This window comes from Balaenoptera ricei, chromosome 1 (assembly GCF_028023285.1).
Source record: "Balaenoptera ricei isolate mBalRic1 chromosome 1, mBalRic1.hap2, whole genome shotgun sequence".
Classification (NCBI taxonomy): domain Eukaryota; kingdom Metazoa; phylum Chordata; class Mammalia; order Artiodactyla; family Balaenopteridae; genus Balaenoptera; species Balaenoptera ricei.
This window is the reverse complement of record NC_082639.1, coordinates 137634802-137648452: the sequence shown is the minus strand read 5'-3', so window position 1 is coordinate 137648452 and position 13651 is coordinate 137634802. Positions and strand designations below refer to the sequence as shown.

General features: G+C 33.4%; 1 protein-coding gene across 6 annotated transcripts in view; it reads left to right on the top strand.

The window, feature by feature from the left end:
* Positions 1-13651, top strand: part of COP1 (COP1 E3 ubiquitin ligase) — a 267664-nt gene that overhangs the window by 203956 nt on the left and 50057 nt on the right. The window contains exon 19 of one of the 6 annotated variants that reach the window (XM_059937012.1): positions 9188-9515. The exons of the other annotated variants lie outside the window; for them this stretch is intronic. Within the exon in view, the coding sequence (XP_059792995.1) occupies positions 9188-9202 (15 nt within the window). The 3' untranslated portion in view covers positions 9203-9515. Of the gene's footprint in view, positions 1-9187; positions 9516-13651 lie in introns of those variants that run through there. 6 annotated transcript variants of the gene reach the window in all.

The following is a 13651-nucleotide window of genomic DNA, read 5'->3' as shown; positions in this document are numbered from 1 at the left end:
CCCCAGAGAATAAATGACTTGAAACTTACATTGTGAGTACAGATTTAATATCAGATCTGGACCCTGAACAGACCAGGCCTGCTGAAAATCTGACCTTGGGTCTGCCTTCTCATAGCACTCTTCTGTGGAAATAAATTAAGACAAATAAGGAATGTTATGTGCTAAGAGCTAGTTGTCTCTTAAATTTATTATGAACCCTCATCTGTATTGCCCCTGGACTGAGAGAATTGTGAGTTGACATGTTGGCCTTACATCTATGCAATGTGAACAATACCAGACTGGAAGGAAACCAAGGCACATCTCTGTATTGAGGTGAACCACCTGCACTTCAGCTGTCCTTGGCAGCTGTGCTCACTCTGTGTGGTTTGATCTAAGAAGCTATGCCTGTGAATAGTTGCTTGGCCTCCTGATGAGTGTGAAGATGCTGTGCATGCTACATATCCTATCTTATATCCTTCTGTAAAGCTAACTAAGTGCTAGGTTAAAACTAACCGCGCCTGATCCTGTGACCCCTGCTGGTGGTGGGACACATCATAGCGAAACTGCTGAAAATAAAATACAGTGGGGGATTCTTAAAGGAAGGCAGAGAAAAACTGTCTTCAAAGGATGAGTAATTAGACTGACAGCCAGCTTCTCAGTGAAGCAGCAGAAATCAAAAGATAGCGGAGCCAGATCTTCAGTGTGTGAAGGAAAATACCTGCCAATCTAAAATTCCATATCCAATGAAAATCTCTCAAGACAAAGGTAAAATAAAGACATTTTTAGATGAATGAAAATGAAGATTTTGCCACCAGCAGACTTACAATAAAGAAAATTTTAAAGGTAATTCTTAAGGCAGAAGGAAAAAATGCAGAAAATGAAGACAAAGGTAAGACATGCAGAAAGGAATGGAAAGCAATAGAAATGGTAAATATGCAGTAAATCTAAATGCATGTTGACTGTATAAAGCAATGATGTCTTGTTGGACTTAATACACACATAGAATTAAGTACTTGACAATAATAACATAAGTCAGAAGAATAAATGTAATTAAAATGTTCTCAAGTCCTTGTTTTGTCAAGGAAGGTGGCAAAAGAACTAATTAATGTTAGACTGAAAGGATGCATATTGTAGTTCATAGGATAACCCCCAAAGTAAGTTCTTAAAGTATGCTACCTAGACCAAAACAGCAGCATCACCAGGGAGCTTGTTTATTTCACAATAAGAAGATTAAAAGTTCTGTAACTCACTTCAGTACCATTCCAGATTTAATTTAAATCTGACTTTTATATAACTGTCACTTTGATTAGCTACAAAAAATAACTTAATTTCGTTATTTTAGGTGAGGCAGAAGGAGTGAGACACTCCTTTGTTCATTTATTCAGCAGATACTTAGTATGTGCAGTCATAGTTTTAGATACTGGAGATAAACTCTGAACAAAACTGTAAGAAGAAGTTCTGGCCCTCTTAGGAGACTTAGAATCTTATGTGCTGGAGCAGACAAAAAAAATACATATATATAAAGGTGACAAGTGCTTTGGGGAAAAACTAAGCAGGAAAGTGGGATGGGGGTGCTAGAGTAGTGAGTTGTAATTTTCAATTGGTGGTGACAGAATTCCTTACTGAGTAGCTGAATTAGAGCAAAGACTAGAAGGAGATGAAGATGTAATCCATGTTTAAATGTAGGAGAAGAGTATTCCAGGTGTAGTAAACAGTTCAAAGGTCTTGAAGTAAGAATGCGATTAGTGTTCCAGGAACAGAAAGAAGGCCAGTGTTGCTGTACTACAGTGATCTAGGTGGGGAATAGTAGATAATTTCAGAGCAGTGAAGAAGAGCTGTTTCAGTAGAGCATGTTTACCGTTGTAAGGACTTCTGTTTCTCCTGGGAGTTGGGAGCTGTTGTAAGATTTTGAGCAAAGTAGTGATACAATGTGACTTAAATTTTTTAAAAATCAGTTTGGCTGTTTTGTAGAGAACAGACATAAGGGATCAGGAAGGCTGTTGTAATAATCCAGGTAAGATTAAATAGTGGTAAGCCAGTGAGAAGTAGTCAGATCTTGTTCATATTTTGAAACTGGAATAAATAGAATTGCCGATAGATTACATGTGGAGAACGATAGAGAAAAGTCTAGGATGACACTGAGGTTTTTTCCCCAAGCATCTTTAAGAGTGGAATTGCCGTTCCTTAAGATGGAGAAGACTACCAGAGGAACTGTCTTATGGGAGAAGATCGGGGGAGAAGACCAGGATTTGACCTCTAGACCGGCCTGATTTGAGAGTTACTAAAAATACTAAGTGGAGATGTCAATTTTGGATTCACAGGAAAGTTGTGAACTGGTTTAGTTTGAGGTATTACTTGCCATGTAAGTGGACCTGCCAAGGTGGAGTTCACAGCAGATTGTGGGGCTAGGCATATAAATTTGGTAGCTGTCAACATATGATATTTAAGCAAGAAATGGGATAAGATCTCTCCAAGGGAGTGTAATCAGAGATTAGAAGTAGTATGAGTACCTTACTTGAGGATACTTCAATGTTCAATGATTTAGGCAATGAGGAAGAATCAACAAAAAGACTGAGGAGTGGTTATCAATAGTAGGAAAGCTGGTGCCTGGGAAACCAAGTGAAGAAGGTTTTTCAAGGAGGAGGAATTGGCCATTGATATGAAAGTCTAGAAGAGGGAAATCTATAGAGACTAAAAGTAGATTAGTGGTTACTTAGGGCTGAGGTGGGCGAGAGATAGGGAGATGACAGCTAAAGGGTACAGGGTTGCTTTCTGACATGACGAAATATTCTCAAATTGAGTGTGGTGATAGTTGCACATATCTATGAATATACAAAAAACCATTGAATTGTACACTTAAAATGGATGAATTGTATAGTATGCGAATTATATCTCAATAAAGCTGTTTTAAAACAATAAAAATAAAAGAAAGCAGTAATGATAAAATTTGAATATCTCATTTTGCAACCTAACCAATGGATCTGAGCATCCAGCTACAGCATCACAGAGAGAGAGAGAGAGAGATGCCATACATTGGGCCTCCTGACAGAAGAGACCCTATGAAGTCAACTAAACCCATGTTTGATTAAGCCTCTAAACTTAACCACTTACAGGAAATACAGAGGAAAAAGGAATATGGTAAAGAACCATGGTAATGAAGCAGAAAAATCCCCAAGACTATCAGAAATTGTTAAGCAGTCAAGTTTCTTCAACACATAAATTGCAAGGGAGAAAAAGAGATGAAAGGAAACCTATAAATAAAAAAAGATTTATAAGACATGACAACTAAAAAAAAAAGAAAGTAGGAATTGGTTAAGCTTTGTCAGATGCTACTAATACAAGTAAGATGAGCAAAAAAATGACAGGAGTGGTAAGACAAAAGTTTGACTGGAATGGTTTTAAGAAAGAGAGGAAAGGGAGACAGCTGGAGATGGTGAAGTGCAGAGAACTGTTTTGGGGAATAAGAAAATAATACAATGTTTAATCTCACCTAGATTACTTTTTTTTTTTAACATCTTTATTGGAGTATAATTGCTTTACAATGGTGTGTTAGTTTCTGCTTTATAACAAAGTGAATCAGTTATACATATACATATGTTCCCATATCTCTTCCCTCTTGTGTCTCCCTCCCTCCCACCCTCCCTATCCCACCCCTCTAGGTGGTCACAAAGCACCGAGCTGATCTCCCTGTGCTATGCGGCTGCTTCCCACTAGCTATCTATTTTACATTTGGTAGTGTACATATGTCCATGCAACTCTCTCACCCTGTCACATCTTACCCCTCCCCCTCCCCATATCGTCAAGTCCAGATTACTTTTTTAAGACATGAAATCAGTAGCCAAACATTTCATTGTCTTTCTATGCTTTATTTCTATCCTACCTAATTTTGATCACAAGAAAGAGATCAGTTTAAGGGCACTTATGAAATAGGTTAACTTTGAAAGTTTTTTTAGTGTTTGGACATATATTAGTGGTATATCAAATCTACTGTATGAATGAATAGAAAGCATAAAACTATTCAGTTAATGATGGTATAAAAATTACATATATCTTTATGTTACCATTTATGGTAGTGATTTAGTCATAGAGAGGGAATGAGAAATTAAGAATGAGTGGTAGAGGAAGAGGCACAAATACAAATAGATATATCCTCTTAAGACAGTATCTTGGTTTTATAAAAATTAGGATATTTTCCTGCAGATTAAATTTTTGTCTAGCCTTGTTTTTTCCTATAATCTAGATACATTTATTTTTCTTTTTGGCTACTTCTGGCTGAAAATGAACCAGTAATCTCAAGTCCTGTTTTGAGTAATCAGCCAAGATTATATATAATTTCTACTCTTTTTATTTCTACCATTCTGCATATAAAATGGAAAGAACGCTATACACTGCCCTTTTTTAAGATGCTGGTCAAGTTCATTGTATTGCGTTTCTCCTTTTATTTCACAGTGCTGTGGAAGTTAGCAGGATGCTTCTCTCCCACCTTCATCTTTGCCATGTAGTCTACTTTTTCTTCTAGGCTTACAATATTTGCTTTTTATTACTTCTGTTTAAAGACAGAGAATATGTCTAAAGTTGTTTCTTTTAATCTGAGGGACAGTACTTTGTCCTTTCTCTTTTTCTTCCTAATACTTTCCCTGTGTCTAAAAGCACTTTTATTCAGTCACTTTAGGGTTTGCTGACCGTCTTCTGTCCTTTGTTCTTTAGCTTTGCTTGCGAAGGTAGTGGCTCCAGCATTTCTACCATTAAAGTGCCACAACCTCTTGTACCACATTTACTTTTCAAAGGAGTTTTAGGATAAGTTTTGTTTGAACTGTATTGAAAATGCTTCTTTTTAGAATTTTTTTAATTTTACAGCATAGGTCCTCCCTAGAATACTTACAGATGGTAATAGTTACTCTATACTAATGAAGAATGCAGAATTCTTCATTTTATATTTTGTTTTTACTTTATTATTTTAATTAATTTGAAGATATTTTAATTAAACTTTAGTAATTTAGAATTATTGACATATGGCTATTCTGTTATTGCCAGATTCTTAGGATTTTAACCCCCAAGAGTAAATCTTATTTGCATTGCCTATTTCAGTTTTAACTTCATGATTTTTTTTTTTAAAAAAGGAGGAATTTATGAGAAATAACTACTTGGAATACCACATATCACTCTATTTTTATTTGGGCTTTGGAATTTAATTTCCCCACTGCTTATTTTTTAAATGTAGCTGAAATGAGTTTGTTTAACTTGATGTAATAAGAGAAATTTTCTATTCATTTATTTGAAGAAACAATTGTAAATTCCAAAACTGTGTACTTGAATGTATTATATCCATATATGATTGAACATCCAAATATATTCCATTTGAATAATTACACTATCTTTGAAATAAGTGTAGTTTGCTTTATTTCCATATACAGCAGTCAATTATACTTTTGAATATAGAGAATGGTGGGCTATTAGACTACAGTTTCAATTCATTTTGTGACTTTACTTCCTTGAAAAGTACCTCATAATTTATTTTAACCTCTTGTGTCCAGATGTAGTAACGTTTGCTCTCTGATACTTACTGGACACAGCCATTATCTGGATCATTAAAGTCTGTAATCAACAGTTCATGTTTGTTCTAGTTTCAATCTTTCTTTCTAAAGTATTCTATTTACTCACAATTTCTAGCAGGTATTAATGTAGACTAAGAAAAGATTTATTTCTTCCTTCCCTCCCTCCCTTCCTCCTGAAAGGCAGTAGTGATATGATTTGGATAATTCATTAAGTAATTATCCTTAAAACTAATTTAGAGTTGATTCAAAAAAAGTTTTTTGCAGCTTTATATTAGGAGAGTATGGAGTCAGAATGAATCTACCTGGCAAGTGCATTGGTGGAGAATATTGCGATCATCTTGGAACATTATCTCTTAGGTTTTGTTTTGTTTTTTTTTTTAATGATTATAGTAGCTTATTACTGAAAGAAACAATTAGAAGTGCATACATGTATGTTCTGGAGAATTTAGACAAACAAAAAACAAGAAAATATCAGATAACACTTTCCCCATAAATAAGTAATATGAACATTTTAATGCAATTAACCATGTAATTTTTCCATTCAAAGGAACTTTTTTCCCAATAACAGTGAATATTTTATATATTATCATGTATTCTTTACCTTTTGCCTTTGTCATGAACATTTCGCAGGTCTGAATATATTTTGTAAAGAGTGTTTTCAATGGTTCCATATTATTCTAGTCTAAGGATTTACCATAACTGGTATACTGTTGTTTTGTTGAAGATACTCATGTTTACTTTTACTACTTCTTGAATATTTTTGCAATAAATCTTTAAATTTCTAATTAATTCTTTAGAAGAGAACTTGAGATTTATTAAATGAATAGCTTTGTTCATATAGCGTCTGATAAAAACTGATAGATTGCCTTCTAGAACAATCTATTTCCATTTGGTCTTGCATTGAGAAAGTCCAAGGGTTTCAGTTTGACCATGCCCATAAAACATGGAATATAATGCCAGTATCTTTGCCAGTTTGAAAATATCTTGTTAGTAAAATAATCTTTTTTAATCATTTGTTTCCATAAACAATTTTCTAAAACATTAACTTTTGATTTTTTACAAATTGTGTGCTTACATACTGAGAACTGGTTTTTTTGTTTGTTTGTTTGTTTCTTAAGAAATTCTTGCTTGAAAAGGAAATACTATGCAACTGAGATATTGTTTTATAATTATAGTCCTTTGGCAATTTGGTATTAGTCATTTATATCTATTCCATTATCTCCTACACCCCACGTCCACCTTGAAAGTAATGCTACAAAGCAAAGGTAAATTTGGACAATATTCTTATTCTTTATTTCTGTCATATCTTTTTTTATCATCACTGCTTTATTCAGAGATTGGAAGTTAGGTAAAGGAGATTATATATGTTCTGTGTCTGTGGAACAATTCTGTGGCATAATTCTTATCTGAAACTATTGTAACGAAATATAAATTAATTCAAGAATGCAAGTTACTTGCTGTAAAGGGATCATGTCTGTGTAAAGGGACACCATATTTTTGTTGGAGGCAGACCTTGAGTCCATGGTGACTCCCGCTGAGGCTGTTACATCGTACAAGATTATCTAGTCTTTGGTCACCAATTCTAAATAGATATCTAATGGTAAAAGGCAATGCTTGTAAAGGACACTTAAGACTCTCATAGCTCTTCAAGAGTGACGTGTGTGTGTGTGTGTGTGTGTGTGTGTGTGTGTGTATACACACATTGTATCCTCAGAAAAAACTTTGGTTATTAAGGGTGGGGTTTTTTTCTCTTGTGGATTGAAACACCAGAAGTCATATTGAAAGTTTCTCTAACTCAGTAGTGAAGGATGTCAGGATAATGATTTCCCTAATTTCCCTCCTTTGAAACCAAATCCAGCAAAACTTAGCCTGGGAATTTGTTAACAATGTTATCACCCGTACTGTACAAAGTTATAATTATATTAGGCAAGGGCATCTTTTTTAGTCATATAGTGAAATATATTCTTTCTGTCCTTATTTCTAACAAATAAAACTTTATATAATGAAACATTTATTGTTAAAGTGTTTTTAACTAAAACTTTGTGTTCTCATGGAGATCTTTTCTTCACCTAAATCTCTCATGATTCCTATCCATTAAAAATATTTCCTGAATGAATTTATACACTGCCTTGTACTGTTATTTGTGTTCATGTCTCCTATCCTCTGCTGGCTTGCAAACTACTTGAAAAAAGGCATCATAGTGTATAGAGTAAGAGCAAAGACTACGGAGCCAGACCACTGAGGTGCAAATCAGATTTTCCACTTACTAGCTCTGTGACCTTGCTCAAGTTCCTTAACTACACTGTGCTTCAGTTTCTTCATCTATAAAGTGCTAATGATAGTAATAACCTCCCTTTCGGGTTATTATAATGTTAAAATAAGTTAATGTACATGAAGGGTTTAGAACAGTTTTTGACCTATAGCGAAAGTTAAAGTGTTTGCTATTAGTAACATTCATTTTTAAATTACCACTAAGCAGATGGTTTGCACATAATGTATCATTAATATATAATTTTTGTAATGAATGATACAATCCTTCAGACTTGTCCTTTATCTTGTTTGTTGCATGATTAATTAAATACTGGTTTTTGAAACCAAGGAAATGCTGGAGTAGAGGTAGGTGATAGATAACTTCTAATACTTAAAACTCAATGGTAATATCAAGACTACATCAATTTAAGAAAAGTAGTTTTCCTGACATGAACATTCATGGGTACCTATATAATTATTTCATAATTACCATTTTGTCCTTGGGATATAACCCCCAGGCTTTTGCATATTTTCAAAAGCAACAAAAACGTTGAAGTGCCTGCACCTATGGAGGAATTGGTATTTATTACCGGTCCTTCCCTTTCTCCATTGCATTTGTGCTATTTCACAATTCAGTCTTCCCTCAAAAAGACTTACATATCTGTTTTCCAATTTATATATGCTGTTATCCAAGAGATAGGCGTCCCTCTCTGACTTACTAAGCACTGTGTATAAAGCATCAAATTGCACTAAACTAAGGAAGCTAAAATATATGTGAAAAGCCAGTCTTCATCCATTAAAATGCAGAAGGCATCTATGATAAAATTTATTTATCACAGTGATTCTCAAACCAGCTGATCATCAGAATCACCTTGGGATCTTTCAAAAAATATACATAACAAAACAGTTCTTTTCTTAGACCCCTGAGCCCGTACTCTGGGGGAAGAGGGGAAGAGAGAAGAGATTTGTATTTTGAAAAGTTCCCCAGGTCTCCATAGAAAATTATGTGAACAGTCAAGTTTGGAAACAGATGACTTAATGTTACCACTGGAGATTTGTACACATGATAACCAAGAGGCATTAATGGTTCTCAAGCATCTGTTAAAGGGGGGATAATTATACTTACGAATACCTACTGTCTGTTAGATTTTGCTACTCCCTTACCCTTTTCAGGAAGAAACACACAAAAGAATAAGATGCGGTCTTTTTTCTTTTCTTTAATTAAAAAAAGCTACCTTTAATATATATTGATTTCCCACATTTATAAACTATTTCTTATCCTAAATTCTTCAGTGAACACTGAGATGACAACATAGGAACTTCTTTTTCTTTCTTCTCTCCTTTCTTCATTTCTGTTTCTTTCCTTTTCTTTTATCTTTCCTTTCCTTTCTTCTTCCCTCTAGCCGGATGGTTTATAACACTTTAGAAAATTTTCCTGACTGGAAGAGGGCCAATCTGAATGAACTCTTGTCTGTCTTGGGCGTGGAAGGAAAGAAGATTCTGAGCATGGACCCTGACTTCCAGGAAGACTGTGGCTCCCATCTTCTCCTAAGTGCCCCACTCATCCCTTAGTGTCCAGACTAGAGTGGGGTGGGGGAGTAGAAAATAGAGGAGACAAGAAGGTTGTGGAAAACTGAAGCAAACCTGTAATTTATCTCTTGTCTAAATTTCATTAAGTTCCTTAACCTTAAGGTGCACTACTGTATTGACAGTTCCTGTGAAAACATTTCTTGCATTAAATATTTTATGGTGAAAATGTAATGAAATCAACAAAATAATTTAGTGGGTCTATAGGTCGACATTTTAAATATTTCATTGTTTTCATTTTTATATGTACTGTAATGGAATTTGACTTATATTAGAATGGTTCTTAAAACTTTTTTTCTCGTTAAATACTTCTTTAAAAATAGTGTTTGTCCTGAACTATGCCAATTTTGAAGAATAGAATCGACACAGATCTTTAAGCTACTTGGTTTTGGGTTTTGTTTTACCGTTTTTAAGGGAAAAAAGAAATATACTAATTTGAGAGTGCATTCTGAATTATGCCATTAACCTATAAATAATTTTCATTATTATCCCACCATGCTTAAGCGTGTCCAAAATATTTTGAGATGGGAAGGAATTTAACTTTGGTTTCTAAATGTTTATCTTTTGATAATTCCTACAAATTTCCGTAGCAGTAGTGAAAGGAAAGAGAATGAATATTGGGTATCATTTCCTGGACTTAAAACGTTTTTAACAAATACTACTTGAATTGGTTTCATGTGCTGAAGTGTATATATGAAAAAATGTGATTATTCTTTTCTAATTGAATAAAAATACATTTAACAATTACTTAAAGCAGAATTAATCAAGGACAGCAACTGTTTAAGAGAAAAGTGTTTCCTGCTAATTCAAACTTGCATCTTATCTGGGGAAAAGAAATATATTTTTGTATTTTACTTCCACAGTCTCACATTGATCTCTGTTGTTCTTATGACAGTCTCCTATATTTATATGATCCCTACAGGGGTTTGTGCCTTTCATATCTCTTATTACTCCATTGTATCTTAAATCCCATTTTATGCAGCATTTTTCCACATAAAGCTATCAGAATTTGGCATTGGCTATTCCCAGAATGGTAGAAAAGTTATTACTACTGAACACAGGAATAATTTGATTATGTAGAAAAGTCAGTCTATTATAATTGCTGTAAAGAAGCCATTTAATTTTGTGCCTGTTTAGTCCTTTTTTTCTCTGTAGATAAAAAGATCAACTTCGATGAAAATATAGATTCTTTATTTGAACTATGATAGCCAACCAAAAAATGAAGATGAGGTAGAAGATAAATCTAAATCATTTGGTTTTAATGACAAAGTATTTACACATTGTTGAGAATTAAATAGGTAGTTAGTTATGCTTGTATTTGCCTTCAAGATCTTTGACTCTCTGATGAAAGTAGGAAGCTTTAGGGATAGATTGTATAAAACATCAATCTGACTTCAAGATTCAGTTCCATTTTGTTAATTTGCTGTTTTAAATCCTAAGTATCTAGAGCTATGGCTTTGTGATTCACCACACATATCTTTGTGAGTTGCTTTCCAGAGATTGGGAGAGAAAAATAGTAGTAGTTGTCTTTTCTTTTAGTGTATTTTTATTTCTCACAACATTCCAAACATTGGTTTATTTTAGGAGACCCAAGAGTTTATCTTCTAAAAAACATTGATAAGAATTATTTTCTCTCTCAAAAAAAGTCATTATGGATTGTATGGTAGTAGTATCACCTGGTAAATAAGAATTAAAATACTTTATTTCGTGCCAGAGTACCTAAATATCTTTGTCTAGTTTGAAATATGTAACTGAATATATATAATCCCTATTTTTAGCAGTCAAGAGTCATTTAAGTTTCACAAATCATACTCATGAGCCCTTATAATTTTTTACTAACCAAATTTGTAGTTCATATGATAATCCTTGATGTTTGTACTAACGGAAGACTGTAGTGGTTCAGATTAATCCAAAATGTCAACTAATAAGAATGGATAATTGATCTAGAGATTTATGTGGGTATTTACATTTGAAAACATTTTTATCTTATATTTTGAAAAGAATAAATTATAAGAGGGTTTATGCCTCTTCCAGTTAATAAGTTAGCCTTGGAACTTCAAAGTTCAATAAGGAATCTCTATTTATAAGGAATATTTTCATTTCCTCAAAGTTTCTATTTTGTAAAGGGTTAAGACCTTTTAATTCTATGCCTTTTACATTTTGTGGGATTTTAAAGATCTGACAACTGTGTTTCCCTTCAGTAATGGAAAGGATAAATTATTGACAGCAAAACAAATTGTAGGTTCCTTTTGGGGATTTCACTGGTCTTATTGGTAGGGAAAATCCTGGTTACCCTGTAGATTTTACATTCTCCATAAGAGTACTCATCATTTTTAAAAACCAGTTTTCAGTCATTCTCTAATGAAGTAGAGTGAAGAAAACCACTTCATTTTGACCAGTGTGTGTTGTTCTATATATTTAGTGCATGCTTTTACTTATTTCTCTTTTTCCTTTTCACTCTATCCTTTCCAAATCATTATTTTAGGGATATGGAGAAAAAGATCACTGTTCAAGGTTAATAACTTGGAGGTTTGGGGGTTTTGGTTTCTTGTTGGTCTTTGTGTAAATGTCATTAACTTTAAACGTACTCATTTAATACAACAAATGTGGGGGAAAGATTTTGTTTTGTTGATAATATTAGTAAATTGTTGGAAGGTGTATTTTTTCTATTGGATGAGGTTTATCAAAAACATAAGTTACTTTTAAGCTTTTTACGTTCTGTTTTTTAGATCTAAGGGTTTTCATCAACCTAAGTTAAGAGTGAAACTATTGGCTCGGAATAGATGCGAACAAACCTTTAGGAAGAGATTCTCTCATACAGTTTAGGTGCCATGTTTCTTTCTAATTGATAAGTGGCAATTACTTTTTAAAATAAGCATGAGGTTTTTTTGGTTCTTTGCATGAACAATTTGCGTTTGAATTATTGTGCAGTGTTCTTTTATTATTCTTGTTAAAATATACAAGTAGAGCCAAAAAAACTACAAGCTTCCTTCTCAGCCTGTTGTAATGTATAAAGTAATGTCTGACCAAGCAGAAACTTATTTTCAGCACTTGGACCCTCCAAATCCAGTTATATCTTATTCAAGAAACATAATGACCTTTCTTAGCCCTTAACATCTTTGCTTCACAGTGTTATGTATTTCTCCACTAATCAAAACTTTTACAAAATAGAGAATAGGGAAACTTGACCTGTAATTCTACCACCTGAACAGAACTGCAGTTAATGTTTTGATGTTGTCCTTTCAGTTTTCAGCCTACAATTTTAGTTTTACAGTATGTGCAGGTATATTTTGTATGTAGCTTTTTACATCTAACTACATCTAAGCATTTTCTCACCTTGCATCATAATATTAATAGAAAGCATTTATATATACTATCAATTACTATTTGTCTTATTATTAAACACTTAGGCTACCTCTGATTTTTTCTCAATTCTAAGTTTGTGTTGTTTTCAGACATATTGTTTTTCCCCTTTTATCTTGTAATATTATATTTGTAATATAAAATCCCATAAGTGGAGGGAAAAAACTGGAACAAAGTGTTCAGATATTTTTTTAGCTTTCAATATCTATTATTATTTTGATTTCCAAAAAAGACCAATTTTTAAACTTCAATTTCCTTTAACTGTGCTAACAATGGTTTTTGGGGAGGGGAGATGATGGTAGGATAAAGAGAGATGATTCATGTGTATATGTTTATATTTTCATGTAGCTCAGTCTTTGAGATCTGATCTCTAGGTACAAACCTTGGTTTTGTCACTAGTTATGATACCTTAGGAAAATTCCTTATCGTCTCTGAGTCTACCTCTTCATTTTTGCAGTGGGTTAATATGAATATTTAAATACAGTATTTAAAGTGTTGTTAGGAAACAAATGAGATCATGCACATGGAACATTTGCACATAGTAAATAAATGGTAGCTACTACGAGTAATAAATTAATGTGTAAAAATTGGAAAATTAACATTTGGGTATCCTGTTTCAGTATCTTGCTTACTATTTTGCATAAGTTATCCAAATCTATTCCAGGTATTTCTAGACAGAGGGAACAGCATGTGCAAAAGCTTGAGAACATGAAAGAGTGCAGTGTGTTTGGAGACTGCTAGTACTTAACGGCATAAGTGGAATGAAGTGAGAAATGGTAGATTAGGAGGAGTGATTTTTAAGGGTCATTCTAGACTCTGTTAAGAACCTTGAATCTTATCTGTGCAACTGTAAAGGACTGTAGAAGAGTGACTGACTTCAATTTTGTATTTGTAGTTTTAGTTGAGTTATAAAAAAC